This window comes from Myripristis murdjan, chromosome 1, assembly GCF_902150065.1.
Source record: "Myripristis murdjan chromosome 1, fMyrMur1.1, whole genome shotgun sequence".
Taxonomy (NCBI): Eukaryota; Metazoa; Chordata; class Actinopteri; order Holocentriformes; family Holocentridae; genus Myripristis; species Myripristis murdjan.
The window spans coordinates 28,633,254-28,645,258 of record NC_043980.1 but is presented as its reverse complement, the minus strand read 5'-3'; the positions used below and the strand labels follow the sequence as shown (position 1 = coordinate 28,645,258).

Here is a 12,005-nt window from a genome sequence, read left to right as displayed (position 1 = left end):
TTTAAAAACACCTTGCAGACTAATGAAAAGTGGTTTCAATTTATTTTCACTGACCTTGGGGAAAAACATTTCACCAACTCTAGAGAGCATAGCTGCTTAGAAAATAGTGACATTACAATAAATCCCAAATTTTTTGACAGGGTCACAGCAAACTGTGGTAGACCTTTATCTCTTAGAACCTGAATAGTCAAACAGTAAAATATTTAGGACAGCATAATTGATTTCAGCATGTTTTGCTGCACGTTTGTGTGAGTAACTGCAATCAGTTACTCAACAGCAGAATTGAACCAGGTCAGTACACAATCGTATCATGATTTGTCTCCAATGCATCACATAGTTTTGCTGTTGATAATTAACAGAACACATATAAGCTCAACTCACACAGTCACAGTCAGGAATTAAAAACGTACACGTACAGCTAAAGCAACGAGGAAAAGTTATCCAATGTGTCGTTGTATCATTAAATAGCATTTTGAAACAGGAAATATACAAAATACAAAATGTGACATTTCTATTCAAGTATGAGTAACTGATTATTTTTGTGCATTTTTTTTTTTTTGCACATGCATGCTCCAAGGTAAAATAGATATTTCTGCATGACACACTTGAAATGCCCATAACAGATGAAGCCTGTGCCCCCACTGACTTCAGGACGTCCAATCAGAGGCACCAGTGAGGCACAGAGTGAGTAGCCAGGCCCAAGTCTGAAGGACTGGAGCTTAGCACATCTGCTGGTCAACCACATCTTGTATTAGACAATGCAAACATATCTGTATTTTAACTTGATCTAGTCCCTCAAAGATGTCAAAAAAAACCCCAAAAAACAAAAAACAAAAAAAAAAAAAAAAAAAACTGAATCGTTACGCATGAGTCAATTTCATACATACATACATGATAAGCTTGCTCACTGGTTAAAACGGAATTTGCTACACATTATCATTTAATTTCACCCAGAGTGTGAATGTTGCAATTTTTTAAATGCATGCATTCACGCCAAACATGTCAGGCTTCACATAATTCATTTGTGGAGCCTTGTAACAAGTTAACTGTGCATTAAACTCAAAAAACTTTGGCCTCTTTGTTTTCAAGAGGATGCTCATGATTAGTATTTTTGTTGTCTCACTCAATGGTACATGGCTGTATTGATACAGTAGAGTAAAAACAAATGACAAGAATTAAAAAAAAAAGAAAAGAAAAAAAGAAAAATAGAATTAAATAGGCACCCACTACATACACATATCACAACATGATCCCTTATGAAAGACAAAAGCATTTCTTAACTAGTTGCAGGAGTTAAAATATATGCCTGGTGCTTTAAGACAATTAGTCCATCTTTTGTTTTATGATCAATCAAATGCATGTGATAACACTCATCAAACTGTTTCCCAATATATTTCCCTGAATTGTGTATTGTGTAAAACAATGAAGAGGCATCTGCGGGCTAATGTGACAGCGATTGTACATCACATCTTTTAAACCAGAGCAGCGTAAGCTGAGGTTTCCAAAGGAGAAATGTAAACTAAAATATTTCACAAGCACCACCACAAACCCATCCTCAAGCTTTCCTTCAGCAGATCAAGGTCTGAAAAATTCCTGTCCTCTGATGAGGAAACAACATCAAGGGGTAAAATACATCTCTTTGGTCAGCATTGTCACAATGCATGGGATTTGTTTCTTAGCGTCAAAGCCTGGTGCAGCAGAGGCAGACTCAAACTCTACTGCCACCTTGTGGTTCACCCTCGTCATGATGTGAAGGAGCTCCAGCTCTTTTCCATACTTGCTGATCATATCACACAGCGACTGGATGAACCAGGACCCGGACATGGTGTTCCTCCACGAGTAGTAGCCTGTAGACAGACGTGTGACAGAGTGGAGGGTGTATCAAGACAATGGACAGCGAAAGGCCTCACATGTCGAATGTGTGTGTGTCAGTGTAATAAACACAAACCTGGGGCTGTGGAGTAGGCATAGAGGAAGTCAGCTTCCACAGGGAGTTTAGTTGTACTGCCATCTGCTCCGCTGTCTGCTTCAATGCCCCCGTCTAGCTCCGTGCCTCTGCAAGCCTAGTCAATGTGAACACACTAAAAATAAGAGGCATTCCAGCACAGACACTTCAGCATACCCCAAGCTTGTGCAGGAGCGAGGATGCAAACCTGGATGAAGAAGAGTTTGCAATACCTGGATGAAGAAGAGCTTGGGCTTGCCCACCAATGATTTACAGCGATCACCCCGGAACAGAGAGGTGAGGCTCTTGAGTTCTATTGAGGCGTCCGTACCAAAGAACACGCCTTCATCCCCATGACTCAACAGGACACATACAAACGAGGCTGAACAACTGTGATCCTCCTTTGAAACTGGAAAAAATAGATGTACAACCTTTTTTAGTACTTTTGGTTACTACAAGCTGAAACATATGGAGATAAATTGCAACAGGGATCAGGGATTTGCACATACTTACCAGCAGTCAAAACTTGTCTCATCTGCTCAACTGTTTGGTCATTGTAAACTTTCACTTTATAACCCAACTGCCCAAAGACCTTCATCACATTGCCTGCATCTACGTCCGTACCATTCCGCTGATTCATGCCTTTGGAAAAAGAGCAGAGAGAGAGAGAGAGAGAGTGAGAGAGAGAGAGAGAGAGAATTATCTACAAAACGAGAGCACTATAGACTACAGAATTTGCATATCATCATCATTTAGTGTTTTCTTATTTTATTTTCCAGGTAGCACACACTGTACAGGCAGTCTGAGACAAGAGCTGTATGGCACCATTCACAGAGCTGAGGTCAGTTCTTCTAAAATCAATCAATTCAGCAAGCTAAATTCATTTTCTAAATTCTGAAATCTAATTAGTGTCTGAATTAACTAGATTAAAATTTCTACAAGTCATTTTGACCACATGTAGCCCTTGTCTAAATGCACTGCAGAATCTTTACAAATACTGGACAACTAGTTTGTTTTGTTTTGTTTTTTGCTTGATTGACAACATTGTTCCCTCTAGAATAGTTTTCCACTTGGCAGCAGGATGAACTAAGATGAATTTCTTTCTTTTTTTTTTTTTTTATTGCCAAGGGTGCTGGTGTGGTGTATTAATCTTTTTAACTTGAGCACATCACATCAATCCTCTTTCTCCGAGTTAGTTCTATTTTCATTAACAGGTCAACACTGGGCTATGGTTTGGTGATGCTTAGCAGCCACCACCTTCATGGTTCAAGGTTTAGTTGTTGTAGCTTCTCTGTCTACACCAGCGAGTCTCCTGACCTGAAAGCTGTGGGATTCAGGTTCACATGCCACTAGCATGAGGGCTAAAGGACCTGCAATCACCTGCTGTCTCTGTCACACTGTCGGTGTGAGGCCATGGACCACAGCTAGCCAGCTATATTGACCATTACTACACAAGAGCGGGCCTGTCCAAGATTACAGTGAGTCTGCTCACTCAGTCCTGCAAGATGATCAAAACTGAGACAAAAACTGGCTCTTTGTTGGATTTAACTATGGCAACAAATCTGAATTTGGTACACTCAATCTGTAAAACACAACAGCGATGCGCCATCTGATTTGCAAGAGCTCCTCAGCAGGATCCTGGAGGCTTCTGGTGTACAAACGGACCGTGCCAGCACTTGCATAGACCTTGGACCTTTATGTCCTCAACAGAGAACGTAGGAATGAACCAATACTCCTTTATGGATGAACACATTAAAGTGACAGAGTGACTTCTGCCTGACAGGTGGATTATGAACACCCAAATTGTTATTATGACACCCTCTACTCAGGGGTGACAACGTTGTCAATTTGGGCAGTCTCTAAAGAGGTGTCCTCCTCCTCTTAGGAACAACAAGCCCCACAGGTATGACCTGTTTTGAAGGGCTGACAAGAAAACTGTATTTAGCCACAGGCCATGTGAAACAGGTTAGTTAAATCAGCTCTGCATAAATTACCATCTAGAGTTTAGAATGCCTTTCAGCTAAAATATCCAGTTGTCACGTAAGGTCTTCTGCTTCTGCCTCCCTCTGCTGGCGATAAGTATTTAAAAAGATGTTCAGGGATGCAGCAGAGAAGGTGCAGCTAGCCAGTTAACTCACCAGGAAATAGCTCCCAGCCAGGTAAACAAAGCATCTTCTGATCAGGTACTCTGACCTTCAATTATTGTGATTTTTGTGATCAAATACGGCAGTAACATTGTGTGTGCTGCCGCCGTATCAGTCAGTGTGGTCAAAAATTATATTCGATGTGAGCTCTTTAAGTGGGCCAGCTATCAAAAACACCTTCTTCCTACATGGTAAAAAAAAAAAAAAAAAAAAAAAAAAATTACCAGCAGCCTACAGAGTGTGCCTCTAACCTAATACTGCCAGCAGGTACTGTGTAACCTGACTCCCATAATCCAGATGGAAAAAATAAATATTTATGACCAAGGGAATGTCACAAATTCCAGCTTTAACATGTGGCGAGTTTGACAGGATTGAATTCAAAATACACCAGGCCTACACTTGATCAATGACCCCAACAAATACCTGTTCTCCGGTCAAAGTTCTTGTTGTTGATGACGATACACTGGCCAATGCTGGGGTAATTCAGGCTGTATCTGAAGCTAGTTGAATTGGGCTTGGCATCCACTTCCATAGGAGCAGGGGTACACACAGACCCCTCTGTCCTGAAGGCAAACAAACCACACATGCATTGTAAACAAGACAACACTGAGAATGAACAACAAGGGTGTTGCTGGCAGGAGGCGTGAAGCTTGGGTTACAGGCCTGGCGAGGAGAGCAGCTGGCTAGTTATTTAACTCGGTTTATTAAACTAACTCAGCAACAATAACTAGCCGGGCATTTGAAGCTACAACGACAACAATTAACACTATTATAGCTTCAGGAGTAAACTAACACGGACATCTCCCCTCTAGCTGGACCTGTGGGCTAGCTAGCTTACATGACTAGATAACAAAGGAACCGCTGCAGATAACGTTAGCTAAAGTTAACTCACTGTTCATCGCCCCGCCTCGCATCCGTGCAGTCTCCTCCGGGCCGGGAACCGTTTGTTGACATGGCTTTGAAACGCCGGATTAACAATTAACCAAGCCGGGAAATTAAGCAATCTACCTGATAAATGAATATTGACCGACTTGTTACAGGACGCTGCCTCGGCACATATCCTCCTTGGTATTGTCTGGCTATCCCTGCCACAGTAAACAAGAGCTGATGTCACACGGAAGATGGGCTTGTTTTCCACTCCCGCGCATGCCGGCAGAGAGTCCCACGGAGCGATCCCTGCTCCTGGCTTGGTGTTTGGCTCGCAATACGCCCCTAGCTCAGACCGAAGAAGCCTAATTTAGAGCCGGGGCTCCCAGTCTGTGTCAAATGTTAAAGTTTTACAGTTTTCCATGATTTAATCATGACTACAGTGTTGAACTTTGACCACCTATAGACCACACAGTAAAGTATTCACTTAAAAAACACTCCGCCTTGTTTTGCAGAATTCATTAGATTACTTACTTATGGCTTATTCTGGAAAAAATAGATAGATACAGTAGATAGATAGATAGATAGATAGATAGATAGATAGATAGATAGATAGATAGATAGATAATACAAAAAATGTTTTTCTGAATTAATAGGATGAAAGCAGAGATGTTTCTAATTATCTCAATTAGCCCATTAAATCAGAATAGCAACAAGTTTTTTTCTACCTATAATCATAATAATGTTTTTTTTTTTTTTTTTTTTCTTGATCAAAAATTTAAACACACTTCAGATTCAGAGATTTTAAGTGAAGTGAACAATGAATACAGTGCATGGTGAACACTACTACTGCTACTACTAATAATAACATACCTTGTATGCAATAACTAGTTATTTTTTTAACTGAGACTTTAAAAATCCATGATAATCCAGAACTAATTCAAAAAAGTACAATAATATCAATGTCAGTAACAATATTAATAATTCACTGACTTACTCTGTTTTGAAAGAAAAAAAAATAGCTGGGATCTGAAACCCTTACAGCTGTGTGTCTCTACTCAGTGTCAACTTCACATTTCTCTGTGTCCATTAAATGGGTCAGAGTGACCTATGTGTATTTTCCTTTGATATTTTAAGCCTTTGAGCACTGTAAAGAGATACTTTAGATTTTTATTTTCTCTGAATGTGTTCAGTATAATTATGTATTTGGAGCCTCTGAACCAGTTACAGTACATCTAACAGTCTAGATCAGAGATGTCAGAGATATGGCCCGGGGACCAATCCCGGCCCTTGACTGCTTCTCATCTGGCCCCCAAGATGTTTTGCAGGGAAAAAAAACAAACAGACATATTTTTTAAAATCAAAATATGATTTATTTTAAATGACATATTTACATCAAATCACTAGCAACTATGTGCAATAAGAAAAATATGAGGTTTCTATGATAAACTGATAAATTAATGAGTAATCATACATTATGATCAGTTAAGTACAATCGGCTGGAGGTAAGGGAAAATTCACCTGGCTGGCTGCTGCAATGACCCCTGCTGCATTATGTTAATTTAGCAAACATGCCATCAAAAAAGTGAAAGGTTCACATGGACTGTATGATTTTTAAGGAGAGGTGAGAAGAGCAGCTATTTGAGGCAAATAGCAAACCTGCATGCTGTATATTTGTTGCCCTTCTCTCTTATATTTTATGTAATTCTACATTATGTGTTATTTTCATGTGCCAGCGTACCATTTCTCATTGACAGGTAGGCTACAAACTGATTCACCTATAAGTCACCTATAACATCCACATGTCAACTTGGGTCACATTGACATTAGCAAAAAAAAAAAAAAAAAAAAAAAAAAAATGGCCGCTGTGAGGTCTCATCTGGACAAATGGGGCCACTACATAATATGAGTCTGACAGCCCTAATTTACATGTACAGTAGATACAGTGTACAGGTCCATTCTTACAGTATATTCCACCATGAAATAATGACCCAGAATATGGATAGCCTGTGTTTCGGAGTAACATTTTCCCCATCTCCAACCACCACTGCATTTCACAACAATAAAACTTTCATGTGAACTTGATCTTGGATATATGAAGCAATAATCAAACAACTTCTAACAATACATTTTTTTATGATTTATCAAAAAACAGCAACAAAAACATCATAACTAAGAAACAACAGCTTATTTTTCAAAACAAATTTGATTTGAAAAAGTATATTTCAGTCACAATGAACTCAAAGTTCAAACAGACAACATTCAGTCAGCAAGTCACCGCCCCACCACCCTTCATGTGATGAGGAACACAAAGTGGGAGGCAGCCAGCAGCACCAAAGCAGTGGAGTGAGCCACATGGTCCGCGGTACCAGTACTGAAAAGGAAAATGATACATTTCCATGAGGGTAGATGATAGATTCATTTGTTATATTTGCCATGTTGATTCACAGTTAAGGACAAAAAGGCCCTGTCCTCATTAGTTTTTCTTGTTAGCTAACCCTAACCCTAACCCCTTTGGTATAATTAGATTCATTTTATGATGCAGAGTCAAAGTTATTTGAGGGCGCACACCACACTCCAAGCAATTTGTCTTTAGAGATTAAGTTCAAAATGGACCAAGGAGGGATTCTTGATGCTGTATTTTTACACACTAGAAAAGCCTATGATATTGTGAGCCATGACATTCTCATCAGAAATCTGTTAAATTTCATCTTTTGCTGTGATTGCATTGTGTTGGATCAGGCAGGGCACCCATCCTGTTGGTGTACCTCAGGGGTTCATTCTGGAGCCACTCCTCTTCCACCTCTGTTACTGATTTACCATCGTGTACTGACACCAAGGTTCAAATGAACGAAAACAATGCAGTAATTTATGCTGATGCCAGAAACTAAGGACAAGCAGCTCATAAACCCGCAGAAACAATGTACCATGATCTCCAAGTGGTTCAGCGACTCGTGCCTACACCTTAATATGAAAAAAAAAAAAAAAAAACATTATGCATGTTTTCATATAAAGAGAGCAACAACTGATCTTGAGTCAACAGATTAAGTATCACTGGGCAGAATCCAAGTGGTGTCCTATTTCAAATGCTGTTTATGTAAACGTCCCATTTGAAAAGAAAGTGAAACGTGTGATAGTTAGGCTTTTGGCCATGTAATGCCACCTTCTCAGTTTTCCCTCTCCATGAATCCCTGCCCTCTGCCTTGCTCAGTGGCAGCTACACACCTGGAGATTATTATTGCCCCACTAGGAGCTGGTATAAATGTAGCACCCAGGAGCTCACTTTTGACTCCCACTGAGTTGCCTTGAACATCCAGTCTTTCCTTGAGGTGACAGTGCCTGTGGAGCCAGATCTGGGTTGCCAGATACTGCTTTGTTTGAGGGTTGTCATGGCCGCTGCTGTTTTGCCTGCATGCTATTGTGCTGCAACCTGTGCCTTGATTTTGTACATGGAGTCCTACTAGACCCAGCCAACAGGTGAATGGATCATGGAAACATGGACAGTGACTGCTAAGGTTTGCTGATGTTTTTGCAGTTTTTTTTTATTGCATGATCTGACCTCAGCCCTCTTATCTTGTTTTGCTCATTTTTTATATATTATTTTAGAAGTGTTCAATAAATTGCCCCTTCCAGCGTCACAATTCACATCTCTGCATTATTTTGTCTGTAGAGAACCAGGCGGCTTCAAGTAGGCTACATACAAAATTATCAAATTACTGAAACTGCCATCCTCGACCTTCATGGTGTGATTCCTCTATGTTGAACACTGTTTGTCTGAAGCTTGCTCAGTGTGAGTACAAACAGGTTATAAAAGGTGTTTGATAAAAAAAAAATGCAAAAGCAGCTTTCAGTGTAACATGAGTCACCTAGTCCTCCTGCAATCTGCAGCGTAAGACTGTTGTTCTGGTCTGATCTTTGTTTTAGTTTTTCACGGCTCATTATGTCTTGGGACTGCAGTTGAAAAGTTAATACTGGCACACTAACATTTACAGTGATGTTGATTGTGTATTGTTCCCAGTAAAATAAAGTTTTAGGGCGGAAAAAAGCAGCATTAATGTGTAGATTAGGTTAGATTGTGAAGTACTTATGTTCATAGTCGAGATGAGGACTGGAGTACATTAGAGAGCATAAAAGATTAACTAATAACTATTTTTATGGTTAAAGTTATTTCTATTGTTTATTTAACTTAGTGATGAGTTGAGAGATTTTTTATGAGCTTTATGAAATGTTGATCCAAAATTTGCTCCTGTAATGACAGCAGACATAACATTTATTTTTATTGTTTGTTGGAGTTGTGGGTAATTCTCAGTAACAATTTTCACATACATACCTCTGTAGATAGGCACATTGAAGTTTTTTCCGACGCTTTTCTGTGGACATCAGAGTGATGACTTCTTTTTCTCCGTCATTTATGGTATCCACGGCAGTCACTGTGAAGGACTCATAAGGAGGTATTACGACATCTATGTCTCTGAAACAAGAATAGTCTTTTACATCGACAGCAAGACAGGATGTCACCTTGTACTCGGTCTGGCAAAACCTCTCCATGAAAGGACTTCCCCAGTGATACGCTCCCAAACGCACGACTGAGTTCACCGCAGTTAAGCTCAAGTTCTGATGAGTTCCACTACTGCCCTGGTAACACTGTGTTTTATTCAGGATCCGTAAAGCATCCGTCAGAAGAAAATGGAGAGACTTGTATGGAAACTTGCTTTTATAAATTTCGACAGTGCGACCTAGGGTGCTGACAGCATCGTTGAATTTATCATAGAAGTTGAAGTCACTGGTGAACACTGCCAGAGCGACGCTGTGTTCCTCTCGGGCCCCGGGAATCAGCCTCCTGCAGGTTCTTCCATTATTCCAGGCCTCCAAGTAGTCATGATCTGCATCAAGCTCCTTTTGTAGCAAGCCACCTTTCCCCAGAACCTTGTCCAGCATTTGCACCTCACATCCAATGTATTGGTCATCAACTGAGTCAAGCGCCTCCGTCATAGCAGCCGCTTTAGTTTTAATGAATTTAGTTTGAGCCTCTGTCACAACCTGGGATACGTGTGAAGAAAGACTTTAGTCACATTCAAACAACAGTTCTCAAACAGAATTACCTGATAACAGTTTAATGCTATCCTCATAATAAACCATTCCTTGCTGACAATTACAGATTTTATATTTACTTACTCCCAAGATAATGATGAGTAGTATAGAATATTTGTTTTCTGAGTCCATATCTCCAGGAATTTGAGTCAAACAGAGGAAGAATTCAACAACTAGCACTTGCAAATTAAAGTCTGTTCTCATCTGTCCTAAACTGAAAGACCAAATGGCACTGTGAGTCTGTGACCCAAATAAGAATATACTGATACGAAATTGCACGGGACAGAGTCACAAACCATTAGGAGAAGTCATGGAAATGAAAGTGAGAATAAGAAAAGTTTGTTGATACTGTCAACACCTTGACAACACCTGTCAACACCTACTTGTCCCAGTTTGACTGTCAACAAAACGGTGTGTTGCATTTCTGTGAAAACACTGTTTATGTCATGTATATTACAATAATGTTTATAAGCATGTAGCCATGTATGTTAACCCAGTCCCACAGAGCCAATAATATTTCAAGAATAAATCTCACACTTTTCAAAACTTATGAACACAAAATATATACACACAGACACACAGATTCTTGAGAACAGAACGTTATGATGAAAATTTTTTGAGGATGCTGAACATTTTTTATCAGACATTTAATGAAAGCTCTCCCAAGATGTCAGCCAATCAGGCCAAAACTAATTAGTGTCAGTATAGTGATCATGGTGCCTTCATTTATGTTACCTAACAGCTAAGTGTTGGGCCTTTTAAAGGGGAAATCTACGTTATCAAACTACAAATTACTATCACTGCAATCTTGGCCCAGTCAGCATGTATCATGTTTCTCTATGAACTCAAGAGGAAAGACTCTAAACGTGTGATCTCAGAAAAAATGGCTGTTGTAGTGTGAGTGCATCTCTTTCAGCTGTATTCATTTGCAGTGCTAAGGGCTCTGATCAAGGACATTTGCCCGTATTCCCAAAAAATTAGTGTACATCACTGTTCAAGAAACATTTCCAGATTACGTCTCTTGATGAAAACACAGATTAGAGTTGCATGAGCTCTCTCGTTTGAAACCAGGCAAGAGCTGCTCATATTTAGCAGCAATTTGCATGCTCACTGCAATTTATCATAATTTTTTCCAATGGTAGAATTTAATAGAATTCAGGAAAGCCATGTGGCTCACAATGTTGTTATCATTTTACCTTCATCTTTGCAACGATAACATTAGCCTATGTGTAACAAGTTTTTTTTTTTAACTCTGTACCTTAACATTGCTGGCTGACCAGAACTAGATCAGGAGTTTATAGTGTCAGTATTACCTCACTGTCTTACCCTATCTCTTATTACTTTTTTGGATGTGGCCATTTTGCTTTCACTTTGTCTGTCATTCTGCTAGATGACAGAAAACTGAATGCATGGAAAGTACTGTACATTTGTTTTACTAAAACAGCAGGACTGCTGTGTGAACACTGATGTGTATGCTGTAACAGAATAACGGAAGCCAAAATCTTATCTGGGCTGTCCCTCTCAGCCTGCTACCGCTGTGACCTAGACCCCTGAAATGCTGGGAAATGGATGGATGGGACTAAAGAATGAGCTCCAATTATCTTGGAATCACACTGCTCAACCTCCCTGGGAAAATTTACACTAGGATGGAAGGAGACTGTAGGCCATAGTAAATCTTGGCTTCAAGAGGAACAATAGATTTGAATGGAAAGAGACATTAACAAGTTGTTAACCTGATATTTCTTGACCAATGTTAATCAACTGGATCAAATTGCATTTATACTGTTTTGAAGCTTGTGTGGATGAGAACTTAAAGTTAGTTAAACTTGGGAAACTGCCCTAAATATCTTGATGTGGTTATGTGTCGAGCCCCTAAAGGGACATGGGCAAGAAAAAAATCATATGAGAAAAAAAAAAAAAAAAAACCCTTTTGACTTGACTTTGAATCTAAATTTTCA

The 12,005-nt window shown here is 39.6% G+C and overlaps 2 protein-coding genes across 2 annotated transcripts; both read right to left on the bottom strand.

The window, feature by feature from the left end:
- Positions 1 to 20: 20 nt before the first annotated feature.
- On the bottom strand, positions 21 to 5,218 carry casp3a (caspase 3, apoptosis-related cysteine peptidase a). Its single transcript, XM_030053440.1, has 6 exons — positions 4,982 to 5,218; positions 4,513 to 4,652; positions 2,459 to 2,587; positions 2,179 to 2,354; positions 1,949 to 2,063; positions 21 to 1,847 (listed from the first exon to the last, which is right to left on the bottom strand). The coding sequence occupies exons 1-6, from the start codon at positions 5,041 to 5,043 to the stop codon at positions 1,618 to 1,620; spliced, it is 852 nt and encodes a 283-aa protein (XP_029909300.1). The 5' UTR covers positions 5,044 to 5,218; the 3' UTR covers positions 21 to 1,617.
- Positions 5,219 to 7,230: 2,012 nt separating this feature from the next.
- LOC115365007 (ecto-ADP-ribosyltransferase 5-like) lies at positions 7,231 to 10,293 on the bottom strand. Its single transcript, XM_030059721.1, has 3 exons — positions 10,132 to 10,293; positions 9,287 to 9,996; positions 7,231 to 7,330 (listed from the first exon to the last, which is right to left on the bottom strand). Exons 1-3 carry the CDS (start codon positions 10,249 to 10,251, stop codon positions 7,249 to 7,251), a joined length of 912 nt encoding a protein of 303 aa, XP_029915581.1. The 5' UTR covers positions 10,252 to 10,293; the 3' UTR covers positions 7,231 to 7,248.
- Positions 10,294 to 12,005: the final 1,712 nt, after the last annotated feature.